We start from the raw sequence: 14,998 nt of genomic DNA on the forward strand, positions 1-14,998 counted from the left end.
CCAAACGTTGATTCATCTTTTTAGGGAAAAATCCATGAATTTCCGCAAGGCAGCCAACCGATCGTTGTTTTGCAATGGACATTATGACGATGAATATTATGTACCTACCGTGGCATTAATTATGGCAGTCATTTATAGTTTACTATCTGTTGCAACTGCTTTAGAAAACATCTTGATTCTGGTCGCCCTTCGCAGAGATAGATGTCTTCATCCTCCTTCAAAACTTCTGCTTTGCAATCTCACGATCACCGATCTTTGTACTGCCTTAATTTCACAGCCAGTATCAGCTGCTGTCAGTTTGGCAGGAAGAGACCAAATTGGTGGCGAACTATGTCTTTTGGTAGAATACACAGCTTTTCTTTTAACAGCGATTTTCTCCGGTTTATCTCTGTCGACTGTGACTGTTATTTCTGTGGATCGACTCATGGCCCTTTTGCTAAGAATACGATACAAACAAAAGATAACTGGAAGACGAATCCGTGTTGTTCTCTTTCTAATGTGGATCCAAAGCATTTTAGTGGGCGCCGTTTCTTTCTGGAACATGAAAGTGTTCTTTTTTGTATGCGGTCTTTTAGTTACTTTAAAAATGACAATCTCGACTTACTGTTACACAAGAATCTTTCACAATATTTGGCGTCGGCGAACAGCCGTGCAAGATCTCAGAGGAGAAGGAGCAGCTGCTTTGTTAGTGATGGCACGATACAAAAAGACAGTGATCAACTCTTTATGGGTCCACATAACATTAGTAACATGCTATTTTCCTTTTGCAGTAGTAACTACTTTAATGCTTATTCGTGGATTAAATTTCACAATTTTCGTGGCACAAATCGTAGCTGTTGGTTTGATTAGTCTCAATTCCGTGCTAAATCCTATTGTTTACTGTTGGAAGATTAAAGAAGTTCGAAAAGCAGTAAAAGAAACGATAACACAGTTTTGCGCTTGTTTTTACGGTTAAAGGAACTGCCGAAAACTGAATATAATTATGTGCTAATGCTGTAAATTCTAGAGTTTGGCTGTTGCTTGAGATTATAACACATATATGTAAATACATTTAAAAATTTGCCGAATGCTTAATTTGTAAATAAGGGAACAATCCATTCTGTAAATTTGCTTAACAGTACTTGGTGATAATACTTCCGGGTAGCAGAGTAAGACTAAGAGAAGAGTTACGCTAAACTACTAAATACTGTAATAGAAAGAGTATTTTAAAAAAATTCCCCTAAAGGAAATAAAATTTGAATGGCTTATTGAGGAGAATGTCTCTTCAGTTATCAGGTTTGTGTCGATACTGTTATTTGACTTTTAAAGCTTTGACGTTAATTAGATAGAGATCGTCCTTGATCATGAAAAATTCGGATCATTACTGTCTGTCAAATTCCAAACCCAGGTATTCCTTTTGTTCCAGAATTATTTCTTTCTTCTTTTAACGGAAATAAGACTGATCGCAAAACGTTTAAGATTGTAATGCTATAGGTGGTTTACTTCTCCAGTCCTCAGATTTATCATGCATAACTGACAGAGTTTGTAACTAAGGGCTTCCAGTTTTGGCGTATTGGCGAGCTCCTGGCTGGGAAGTGGTGTTGGTAAATTTGCGACAACTCCGAGGAAAATTTTAACTGAACTAGCGGACACTGACGATTAATTTGTAACAAACGCAATGTTTCATGTTACTCAGTTGTAGTACAATACTAAGACTGATCATGATGCTATCTGCTACTGTAATCACAAAAGCAATTCTGCCATGTATTTAGAGTACAGTGGTTTCATTCCAAGATATAAGATATTTTTCACCTGAGCCTTTTATTGCACTATGCACAGCTTGCACCAAGTCTTTTCCTTACTTAACCATTTATTATGTTTCATTTATGCTTTGGTCACCGCGAAACAATAATTTCCAGGTTATTTTTTAGACTTCTTCACATGTGTGTACGATTAAAACATAAAAGAAGAAAAATCATCCAAACTGCACATTATGACCTTCAATGCGCAAGTTTTGTCGATATCCTACAGCCATGGATGAGAACGAGTCAAAAAATATAATTTAAAGATATTCGTCGAATGATGTAGGAGATTAAGAGAAAGAAGTCATTAGACTCGGCAGCCAGCAAACCACCAATAGCCCCACCACAATACTAACTTTTTTAGCAGCTTTTAAGTTCTGTTTTCGTCTGTTCACGGATTCTTGATTCTGTAAAGTAACAACGTTTATTCTCCTGGACTGCGTCGCAGAGGCTTTCAATATTCGCATGGAGCAGAACACAATGATGATCATGGGAAATAACACTGTTATGATTGTAAAAGACAACCACAACTCAATGGAATCATCTCTCACAAAAAACCTTGAACAGGGGAGAAGAAACGACAAGACACATACAGAAGCTATGATGAACTTCTCGTGTTAGTAAGAAACTCTTGGTAGCGGAGCGGATGAATGATGGCAATATACCTGTCCAGACTAATGCAGCATAGGTTGAACGTTGTAGCTACAGTGGTGTGTATCCACAGATAATCAATAGCTTTACCGTAAGTTTTCAGATAACTGTCTTCGTCATAATTGATGCACCTGGCCGTTGCCCATACAGGCTTTATAACAAGTCCTACAAACAAGTCCGCCACAGCCAATGAAGCAATGAAAAAATTCGAAATTATTCTGAGGGAATGATTTCTGGCGATCAACCATAAGACAACAGTGTTGCCAATTACGGCCACCAGACCTGTGACACTGAACCAGGCTGCTAAAACGATCCTTTCCTCTTGGCTAAACTCCTCCCTGGTGCTGTTCATATTGCAAAGGTGTCTTTTCAATTCCGCTAACTTGGCGTGAGTTCTTCTCTGATATTAGATGACGAACAATTTATGGATTTAAAACACTTTTAATATATTTCGCATATTGTTTGGCCCAATAGGAAAAGATCAACACCGAAGAACTTAATAAATTATTAAAGAAACACTGGTGGCCGGTTTTCAAGCCAATGTCTGGGTGGTGAATCACCTTCAACCTCTAGTTGCTATGCTTTTGTCCATGTAAGCTGTCAACGCGTCGACTTTCTTATTAACTAACTCAGTGAGTCGAATGCTTTTGTTTTCGCCCGTCAAAACGTCGAGCATTAAATAATAGTCAATTGTAGCACAAAAGAAGTACAGTCATGCCAAGTGAAAAATCCATCCCCTCTCGAGTGAAAAGGTGAATTCCCAGTCGAGAAGAAATATTTCATTTTGAAGTTTTTGCTACAGTTCGTACAAGTAATGAAAAATTATGTGATAGTCTAAAGACTACATGAGTGAATTATCATGAGACACCAATCGTAAAAGTAACAAGATCGCTACGACAATTAAAATATATTGGAACGCCGTTTTATTCACTTTGAGCTCTTTATTTCTTCTTTAGAAGTGTACTGTTAGACATCTAAGGTTTTCAAGGTTTTTCCATATCTTCCCTTCCTTTCTTGCAATTTCTTTGGTAATGCTGGTGCCATATGAATGGCGTTTTTTAGATCAACATGATATCTGATGATCAATTTATAAAAGTACATATCATTAGTGGGAATCTAAAATTCACCTGCTATAACTCATGTTTTAATAAAGATCCTTTTATCTTTCTCATTTATTTAAATCATTCTCACTGATCATGTACGAGCGCAGATAAACTCCTCCGTTCACAAAACAGATATTTGCTGACTTCATTAACTACCCCTTTTGTGAATTTAGTTGAGTGAAGTATCGCCGAACAAGTTTAGATCCCAAAAAACGCTCTAAATTCTGGCTAAAACTCTGACGAATCCTACAAACTATCGAAAGGAAAGAGGAGCGACCGGCCACGGCTTGTGCTTGTCAATATCACTCTGAGGTAAATTTGAATGATTAAAACTCAGCAAACGTTCTTCGCATGATTTTGACTCGTTATTTACTCAGCTCCCCTTTATTTATTTTATACCTGAATAATTATCTGTTTGTGACGAAAGCGTCTTTTTGTCGAGCAAATTAAAAGGTAATAAATGCTTCCCGTGTATTTCTTGCACATGGTATTTCACAAGTAGCAGTTTTTCTAGATAACTGATTGAAATAACAAAGATAGGTTTCGTAGTGATACATCTAATGCTTCAGCACCCAGACGAATTATAGACATTATCGTAAGTCCCCAAAAACTACCCTATACAAGATAAAATCGCCGGAAACTTTTCTGAAAAGCGCAAATTAATTCTACCCAAACATAAAGTTAGCTGTTTGAATTAAGGTTTTACTTAGAATAATTGACTAGGTAATTATTATTGTAGGCTTAATGGTTTATGGAAATTTCTTTAAGTGACAGGTGACAAGCACTTCGAGTTTTGACAAAAAACTTAATTTACAGCTAAAAGCTGTTTTGCCAACCATGATAATAACCAATATTCATGGTTGGCAAAACAGCTTACCACTTAACCGACCTTTTAACAACCTTTTACTTTTTTGAACAAAAATGTTATTGCATCGTGCGATATGACTTCATAAGGTCAGTCTACCGTCTTTCAAGAAATCGAATTGAGTGTGATAATGCTTCATAGAACTCTTCGTTATGCAAACAATAAACCCATGAGTTGGTTGCAGATCAATTAAACGCCATTATTTCAAGAAATGTCCACACGTTTGTACAGTCTCTGAATTGTACATGAAACATTTTTCCAAATTATCGTCTTTTAAGAAATCGAAATGTGCGTGATAATGCTTCATAGAACTCGTCGTTTCGCAAACAATACACCCATGGGTTGATTGCCGATGAAGTAAATGCCACTGTTTCAACAGACGTCCACACAGTGTAGTAGGCTGAGTCGTAAGACACTAGGTTGCTGAAATAGTGCGCCAAACCAGTGATGAGACTTGGCAACCAGGAAACCACAAATAGCCCCACTATGATACTAACTGTTTTAGCAGCTTTGTAGTTATTTTTACTTCTTCTAATAACGTCTTGATTCTGCGCACAGCTGCTCGTCGGTTTTATGCTATTGTAATGTACTAAAGCAGCTTTTAAAATTCGAAGAGAACAGAACACGATTATAGACATAGGAAATAATATTGTCATAACTGTAAAAGATAGATACAATGTCGGTAAAGCTTTTTTATCCTGAACCATGAACCTTGAGCAGGGTAAGACAAGGGACATAAACCATACATTAGCTATCAGTAAATAACATCTTCTGTTGTTGAGAAAATCGTGGTAGCGCAGAGGATGAATGATGGCTACGTACCTGTCCAGGCTAACACTGCATAAGTTAAATGTTGTTGCCACAGTGGTGTGGATCCATAGGTAATCTATACTCTTACCGAAGGTTTCGAAGTAGGTTTTAGAATTATAACCCAAACATCTTACGACTAACCAGACTGGGTCTATAACAAGTCCTACTAAGAAGTCCGCGGCGGCCAACGAGGTTAGGAACAGGTTGGACATTGTTCTTAGAGATCTTTTTCTGAAAATCAACCACAGGACAATTCCGTTTCCAACTATTGTTAGTAACCCTGCGACACCCAACCACGTCGCTAAAGCGATCTTTGCCTCCAAAGGTAGCGGTTTACCTTGGTTTCCCGAAGTGTGTGTGTCGTTCATTCCTACTGCGTCGATTTCTTCTGCGTCGATTTCAACCTTCTGTTTCTCTTCTGATCGAATACGTTTTCTAATTAAAAATCATACCTTACATAGAGGGACATTTTATCAATTTATCAAGATATTGATTGTTTGAAGTCAGTTCTCCGCAGCTATTTTTAACATCCTTAGAAATGGTTTTAACGTTTTGTTATTATCATATTTATGCAAAGTGATCTTTGTTAGTAATTGCCCGCTAGTAAGCATTGTTGCGCTTGTCAAGTGACTCTCACACTTGCTTAAGTTTAAATTTATGTCGATGACATTGTCCTTCAAAAGAGAAAGCAGAGTGAATTGGTTCTTAAGATGATACTAAAGATTTCGAATGGCAGTGCATGGATTCAAATTTTATGCACAAGTTTTAATAAATTGTACCCACGATCGATCGGACTTGTAATATTTGGTTTATCTTATAAATATTGAAATACATAAATTCAAAACGAGTATAAAAATAATGCACGAAAAAAAGAAATACAAAGAATCGATCTCCATTGCGTAGGTGAAATGCTACTTCAACCTCCGAAATAAAAAAATAACGCTAAAAATATTTGGTCTCAAAAAGGTTGAATTCGAACTTGTAAAATAATTTTGGTAAAGTAACAGTCTGATGCCCTTTCGTGAGAATTCAATCAGCCGATGTATGAACATATTTATAGCATATGCATGTATTCAGTGCGCGTCGTTAACTTGTTATGTGTTTAAATGATTAAGGTTTAGAGGAGTGAAAATGAATTTTCCGTTTGCTGACACTTTAAAATCCCAAAAATTTGGGATTCGATTTCTTCTTAAGCGTTTTGTTGTCGTTGTTCTTGTTGTCCCCTACTGGTGAAAAACGTATTCAAACTTTCGTTAATGATCGTTTCGCTAGCAATGTGTGTTTATTTCAATGCTGCATATACATGTAAACATGCATTGTTAAAAGGTGCGCGGGAGCTTAATACAATGCATGAACTGATAAATGTGAGTGTTGCAGTGAAAACCAAGTGGCAAGGGAGTTCCTCTCAGGTTGAAATGATAGTTATAATCCCTAGTACTTAATTAGCGATGTTTCGGACAAACCTCTCGTTTGACCCTTTCACTCAAGAATTTTGAACTGTTGCTAAACAGCAGAATTGACCATATTTTATGCTGGCAACGAAACCTTTAAACCCAATTTTAATTAAGACCTGTATGAGAGATATCTTGAAAGTTATGTTGAACTTAAGTAACTTAATCTCTAGGTCTAATTTGTTTTAAAATCGACACTGGGTTGGAGAAGATTACCTCACTCAGTTTACAAATTTCACGCCGTCTTACATGTTCCTTTATCCTTAAAAGTGTTTCGGTGTACAGACTCCTCGCCTTATTATCAGGGACGAGATACAGGCAAGAGTTTGCAGTGCCGATCTACCAATATGGGTGAAAGAATTCAGTGTGGTTGGTTCACCTACCTTTGGAAAAAGATATCATATCTACTTTCAAGTGGAGTATTGATAATATTAGAGCTGATGACTCAACGTATTCCTTCTCCAGAATCTTTCACGTCACTCGAAGTCAGCAAATACGGGTGCAGGGTGAATTGACTGGGAAAAAAAAAGGAACCTCATCAACATGATGCGGTATGAAAAGACGGTCATCAATGCTTTGTGGGTTCAACTTATATCAGCAGTCGGTTATCGTCCCTTTACTGTAGTGACGGTTGTAATCCTTATCCTAGGGCTTACCTCCACTCCTTTCCTGGCCGAAGAGCTTGCATTATGTTTAGTTTACGTCAAATTCTTTCTGAATCCTGTCCTTTATTGCTGGAAAATCAAGCGAAATCGAAGATCAGTGAAGAAATTATAACAGAAATTTATTCTTCTATATCCACGTAAACTTGATATACATAACAGTTTGCGTAACGAAATCTTATGTCACTCTGTAATTGGAATGAATGATCTCCTTAGTGACTGTAGTGGACCTTGCAAGACTTCGCCCAAAGGGAGTGTACCCATTTCATTCGAAGAATTTATATAGTGGTATGAGTCCCACTTCTTTGCACTAAAGAGCGAATGGAATATCTTACTTTGGGCGATATGCTTGAAAATTTTTGGCGGTTATTCAACATGGCTTAGTGAGGAAACAGATGATAGGTGAGCTGACAGTTCATCAAGAAGATAAATGACCAATGTATTACATCCATTTTGAAATCGCAAAATTCAGTCCCTCAAATACAGGATATTTTAGTATTTATGCACAAGTAGGTTATTGATTCAGTGGTGAGCTGGTTTGTGAAAAGTTGCAAAATTTGTCTTTCATTTTCCCCTAATATTTTTGGTTTCTTTAAACAGTCAAGTAATAGTAAATGTTTTTCACTGGCTTGAAAAAGATGCGATTTAAAGCAAAAATGGTGCGACTCGTGAATAAATCGCACTAATGAGAGCCAATCAGATTACAAGGATTAGCAGTGGTTTCAAAATGGTGTAGTAAATGTAAAGAATAAAATACGTCTTAGAGCAGTACACAAATGTGTTGGGGGTGTCATGCAATAACTTCTTTCGTAATGAACAAGTGTAATGGAAAAAATGGAAAAGCTGTGATAATTTTATGGGACAGAGTTTGGCGATTATTAAAGTTGCCGATAGTTCCTTGTTGAATCCAAATATTTGTTTAAGGCTAAAGATTCCATAAATTCATACTTTTGCACTTGAAGAAAAGTATTCAACGGACACAAGAGATTATAATCTCTTGATGAACACCACAAAGTTTGAATTTGAGAGACAATCATAATTTATCGCCCAGGTAACCCGGGCGCGTTGGGAAAAAATCTTGCTTGAAACTCATTCAATCGAACGTTCATAGAAGTTCGCAAATTGATCGAACATTAGAATTTTAAAACTTCATAGAAACATTAAATGAGGACCATGTCTGATACAAAGAATGACATGATTTTTGTTGCTCCGCATGCGCAGTGCATTTACGTAGAACTTAAATCTGAAAGAATCTCTGAAATAGTCCTCACGTATATGCCATGTCAATCAACTCTACATAAGGGTACTTCAAAGAACACCTCTTTGCGTAGCCGATCGTTCCAAGTTTGTAATAGCTGCAATCATTCCTCCTTTAAAAGTTAAGTATTGCACATCATTAAGTGCATTATTGCTCTTAGATTTAAAATTTTCCCGTATTAAAGAATCATAGGCTTTGCAGTAGTCAACTTCTAAGGAAAAAGGTAAATTTTCCGTAAAAAATTTTAAAATGGTCATTAGACGCGCGACAACTTCTTTCGTTAGCAATTTGTGATATTAAATTTTGCACCGTGTAAAGGTGCCGCTGTTCTACGTTTTAAGTGCTTTATTATCTAGAGGCTGATGAATAAAAGTAGATGTATGCAATGTAATTTCTTTTTATCGGGGTCATGGCGATCCAAACGAATGATTGTCATATATGAACGTAGTATGAGACGCAGCACGCATTGTTCTGTGGCTGAGAGGCCCGAAACCCAGAGTTTGGGATTCGATTTCTTTTTAAGATTTTTGTTGTTGACCCACGTTGGTGAGAAAACGTATAAAAGAGTTCGTTAATGATCGTTTTGCTGGCAATGTGTGGTTCTTGGAGTGCTACAGTTGTAAATGCGCATTTTTAAAAAGGTGGCGCTGCTCTGGGTTTTAAGAGTTGCCAGTTGTTCTTTTAACTAGAGTGTTTCTGTGACGATCATCTTAGCTTGAAATGATTGTTGTCAGTAAAAACACTTAAAAATGGTCTTTAGACGAGTAACAACTTCTTTCGTTAACAGTTTGTGATACAAGCAAAAACGTTAATTTCCTGCTCCGGAAGCATAATAAAAATTTTTTTTTTCCAAACTCGGAGCTAAAAATTAAAACTTATGAAATATTTCGTCCGTATTTCGACCGGACTTCATCAGTCAATGAAGTCAAACTCAATCAGTCAATTGCGGTATTCAGAGGTACCGCTGCTCCACGTTTTAAGAGCTTTATTTTCACGGGCTGATGAATAAAAGTGGGTTCATGCTCATAAGGGTCATCCAAACTAATGCTTGTCATATATGAACTTAGCAGTGACGTAGCACCCATGTACTTGAGTGGTGAACTGCATCGCGCCCCGAAACTCGGAGGTTTGGGATTCGATTTATTGTTCAGATTTTTGTTGTTGTCCCACGCTGGTGGGAAAACATATGCAGTGAAGATCCTCTCAGCTTGAAACGAAAAACCTTGTGATTCTGGTCGCACTTCAAAAGGACGCATCCCTTTGTCCAACATCGAAAAATTTGCTTCGCAATTTAACGATTACCGATCTTTGCGCTGGCCTCATTTCACAGCCGTTAGCGATGACAATATTTTTGTCTCTTATTACGGAAAACAGGACCCTTTGTCGTAAGGCTAAATATTCAGCATATATCGTGACCACGATTTTCTGTGGTGTATCTCTAGCGATGCTGACCTCCATTGCAGTGGAGAGACTCCTCACCCTGTTCTTAGGGATAAGATATGGGCAAGTTGAAATTGTCAGGAGAACTCTCACGGTCGTCCTGTTTATATAGATGAAAATATTGCGGTCGGCCCACTTTTAGCTTTAGAATACGATATCATTCCTCCTTTCAAGCGAAGTATTGATGACATTAGAGCTGATGATTTCAACGCATTCCTACTCCAGAATATTTTGCACCATTCGACGTCAATAAATGCAATGGGAAAAGAGCAGGAACCTCGCAAAACATGACACTGAGACAGCAGATTCTATGAAGCATTTAATCGCACTTTTCAAGTTCGCAGAAGACAAGTTATAGTGTAAACTTACTTTCGTCGTTCAACTGACAGAAAAGCACTCGTAGAAACTTAACATTTGTTAGTGAAGAAAAGTTAAAGGGATATCAAATTTTATGACGGGCAGACCACTTTTATTTTCCCTAAACGACGAACGTTTCGGTCATCGATGCTCGGCTATAAGTTCACCTTACATTCGCAGTCTATTATCTTCCTTTTTGTGTGGTGACAGCTGTTATCCTTATTCAAGGGCTAAACTCGTCGCTTTTCCTGGCCGAAGCACTTGCCGTATGTTTAGTGAACCCCAACTCGTCGCTGAATCAAGTCTTACCCCTGGAAAACTAAGAGAATTCGAGGAGCAGTGAAGGAAACCATAACATAATTTTTCACTGGTTTCTCAACTTAAACCTAATATGCATTCATATAATTAAGTGTAACGAAAATAAATCGTCTAGATAAATCGTGTTTTACATGATCAGTGAAAAGTATTTCAGATCGCGTTAGATTTGAAGGCCGAAGATTAAAGAAAATAAAAAAATTATTTTACGGACACTAGAACTTTGTATTAAAGAGACCAGTGATAATTTATGTTTGAGATCCCAAAATAATTTAACGTTATAATTTTATACTAAGCATGACTGAAATTTTTTTTTCAGTCGATCGGCAGTGCATTTATACAGTACCTATACACCCCACACATATGCGATGTCAGTTTACCCTATGGGCATGGTGACTAAAAAGAAGACCTTTTTGTGTATGAAGTTTGGAGATTTGAAAAACTAGCCGGCGCCTAAACTAGTGGATACCAAACGCTCTAAACTCGTAAGAATGGCAATCATTCCTCCTAAAAATATTTCTTATTGCACATCATCAAACTGAATAAATTAGGGCCTCTAAGTTAGGAGGCTATGCAGTTGTTAAAGCTTTAAAGAAAAAATTAACTTCGTTTTGATTTTATTTAAAATTTTTCAGTTATTTGTTATTATAATTCGTGTGTGAGGTCTGCGACTCCCCACTGTTCGACGGTCACCGAAAATACAGTGTTGTACTCGTCACAAAAAATTTAGATTGGCCCTAACATCTTATCCACTTACAAAAATTCACGTCTACAAACATTTCAAACGATAGGACAAGAAATTAAAGAAGTTTTTTAAACGACGAGTGCCAAATAATTTCACTATAATGTCAATTATTTTTGGCCTAGAGGGGATACTTTATCCTCTCTTACTTTGCCTTGATCAAAATAGAATTACCACGTAGACTTAACACGCGTTAAAAATAATGAAAAAGGCTTTGGTGAGTTATTTCTTGGCGATTTATAGGTAATATTTCTAAATTTCAAGACCATTACGCCATATCAAGTTTACGATAAACCTTGCGCATGGCAAAAGTTAATCGGTATATTTTAGCACATATTTCATGGTTGTTCAAACAAAAACTTACGCTTCCCTCGTATCAACATTACCCAAATCCATTTCTGATAAAACAGCGGCGAAAAAGTGATAATCTCTCTGCAAAATCGTTTTTTTAGGACGTCGAAACAACCTTTCGCCATACATTTCTTTCTAGCGAGCTGTAATGTGTTTCTAGTGGGGAACCCAGAAATCTCTGCGCAAACACGAGGATCCGATTACTGGCAACTCATTCACTACTCGGGCTGCGCAGAATGAGTTATAAATTGGGCTTTCTTGTTAGTGTTGTCGTTCAATCACAAATCGCCGTCTCGCTGAAGCGCACGCGTGAGGGTACGTGCTGAAGTGCATGCGTAGTCAGCATAGAATGCTCACACGGTTGGGCAATGGCGGATTTATCGAAGGTGTTGTCGCTGAACCAAGAAAGAGTGAATAGTATGGAGTCTAAGGCGCTAAAAACACGTACAAAGGTAAACACAGTTCGGGGTAAACCCGCAGTCCGCGAACTTTATGAGAGATCAATTTACGAGCGAACTATTATGAGTGAACGTTCTATCGAGGGTTGTGCAATATCAAATTTAAGAATTTGTTCATGCTTAGCGTGCGTGTATCGAGTTGTGGATGCACGCGGGAAGTTTGGAGAGCACGAAAAATGCGTAAGAGTAGCTCGAGGCGCAGCCGAGGGTAACTCTAGCTTTTTGAGTGCTCTCCAAACTTCCCAAGTGCATCCATAACTCGATATACGCACGGCTAAAAGCATGAGTAAATTCTTTTATAACAGAGCGACAGCAAGGATCTGCGCGAAGAAGCCTTTTATTGTGATAGAGTGCAATTGTGATTATTTTGGTTTTGGTAAATTCCCAATTAACAACTGTGTACTTTATTCCCCAGGTTGAACAAATTTAAAAACAACAATAAAAGCGAAAATTTTACCTCTAAATGTTATTAATGACCTATTTGTGACCTTTTTTTGTTCCCAGTGAATGTCTTTTGGCCAAAATTTGCTGCAGCTGGTCTTCCGACAAATTTGCGAAACGGGCAACTTGCGAGTTTTTTTCGGCTTTAGTTTTGTTGCTTGTTGGATAAGGATCTGAAAGGTCAATGCCGATAGAAAAATTGGGCAGTTCTTCGCTGGTTTCTTCCATATTTCAAAGATAAGGAAAACTGCACTTCAGCTTAACAGGACGGAAACTCTGAACCCAGGTAAAAAAAAATGCTCACGTCATCTTATTTACGCACGGGCGTGCGTAAATAAACATTTTGTTCATAGCAGCTCAATAGGACTTATATAGGGCGAGCACGCGCGTTATGTTATAACAGCTATTTACTGCTACGTAGACATTATCGTGTATTTAGACGTGATCGAGAATCCAGTAAAATACCAGTGCGAATCCTGAAATGTCTGAGGACCAAGAGCACAAAACTAAAGGAATTTGTTTACAAGCGTATTCTTCCAAGTATACCAAAGTCTTCCGAGCTGCATGTTACATTCATATGATACACTATTAATATATATATATATATATAAATAATAGGTCACCAAATGGGTGAAGTAGAACCATAAGATCGAGGAGACCTCTGTCAATCTAAATAATGAGCCGTAAAACCGGTAGGAAAACCGCTTATCGGATTCGCGTATTGCATATTAAGATTCAAGGAACGAGCATTGAGGGAGTTGACTAGATATTTTACCAAGCGCGTATTATAGTTCGAGACTCCGTAAGAAGCCCGAGTTCACGCAGTTATGCATCTTGTTCCCGTTTTACTTCCCAATTGAACTCTGTTTTAACACACTCCCGGAGACGGACACTCTCTCATAAGCGGACGCTGACCCTTGTCAAGGGGGAAATTTAGATTTTTCTTTTGTTTTCCCACTCTCTCAAGCAAATGCGCCATGCACAATAATGGACTCTCGGCAAAGAAATTTGTCTTAATTTTCAAATCAACGGAGATACGACCAAAGCAGCAGAGCAGTGCGGATCAGTATTGTCAAATCTCCATTTCTCCGCGGGAGAGCAGGGTGTCCGTTTGTTTGGCATTAACAAGGTCCGACATTATATTTGTAATGTCACTTTATGGCCGCAATGGTAATGGTCTACTTCCCTTCTTGTTTCTTCCGTTAGCGGACATCCACCCTATTTTCTATGGTTTCCGCCAAGGGGAATAATTAGTAGGCGGATCGATTCAATAAGGTACACTCTTTCCAATTCCCGTCGCTGTCCGCTGACGCAGAGTTGTCTGTGCTACAGAAGCAGCAGGTTCCCAAACAGAAGATCTCTATGACGATAAAAGATGTAGAATTGCGCTTTATTTAATAGTTTTAGTCTTTGTATGTTTTCTTTAAAAGACCTCCCAGATATTCAAGGTGTTTTCAAGGTTCGTCAAATCTCCCCTTCTTTTCTTACAGTGGTTTTATTTATGCTGGTAAGCTATAGACGGTGCGTAACAGGTAGTCGTAAATATAAATATGATCAATTGTAGATTCTAATCACTTTATTGTTTGTTAAGTTCATTATACGCTCCTTACTGATCATGTTCAAGCATCGATAAACAACTCCACAGCAAAGTTTTGCTTACCCTACTACTTACCCTTTCATCAACCACGTCATGTAAAAAAGGTTGGGTGAGGGGTTAACTTACTTCTGGCCTTTACTCAGAGAGACCTTAATAATTAGCAAAAGGGTAGGGATATAACCATTCTTGGCCTCTGAAATATCTCTTTGTTAGGGAAATATATTTTTACACTACAAAGATCCGGTTAGCAACTTTCTCTTGACTTGCAATACAATCCCTTGTAAACATTTAAAGAAAACGTGATGTAATACCGACTTCAAAGAGGTACCGTCTGAATAAATGATGTCTTTTTAATTATTATTTCCATAGCCTGTTTTCTGAATATTGATTGAAAAACACACACACTTTCGTGGTAATGAACTTAATGCTTCCGTACCCAAAGAAAATATTGACATATTACTCTCTAAAACATCTGTACTACAAAAAGTCAACGAAAACTTCCCTGAAAAGTGAAAATCAATTCTAACCCAAAAAATTTTTTGCGTCTAAAGCTAGAATAATTGAATAGGTAATTATTATTCACAGGTTGGATGGAGTTAGGAAATTTATATTCAAGCCGTTTCTGAGTTTGACAACAACTTGATTTAGTGTAACCGTGCAGTTGTTTTCACAAACTTGAAAATCCGTTTTAGGCCAGTCTCTAGGGGGAACAGTTA

The 14,998-nt window shown here is 37.7% G+C and overlaps 1 protein-coding gene and 1 pseudogene across 1 annotated transcript; both read right to left on the minus strand.

Annotated features, from left to right (window-relative positions):
• Nucleotides 1–1,866: 1,866 nt before the first annotated feature.
• Nucleotides 1,867–3,197, minus strand: LOC149047292 (beta-1 adrenergic receptor-like; annotated as a pseudogene).
• Nucleotides 3,198–3,569: 372 nt separating this feature from the next.
• LOC149047293 (dopamine receptor 1-like) lies at nucleotides 3,570–5,578 on the minus strand. The gene has a single exon (XM_089204559.1). The coding sequence runs from the start codon at nucleotides 5,576–5,578 to the stop codon at nucleotides 4,664–4,666; it is 915 nt and encodes a 304-aa protein (XP_089060685.1). The 3' UTR covers nucleotides 3,570–4,663.
• Nucleotides 5,579–14,998: the final 9,420 nt, after the last annotated feature.

This window comes from Pocillopora damicornis, chromosome 4 (assembly GCF_964200805.1).
Source record: "Pocillopora damicornis chromosome 4, jaPocDami1.2, whole genome shotgun sequence".
NCBI classification, from domain to species: Eukaryota; Metazoa; Cnidaria; class Anthozoa; order Scleractinia; family Pocilloporidae; genus Pocillopora; species Pocillopora damicornis.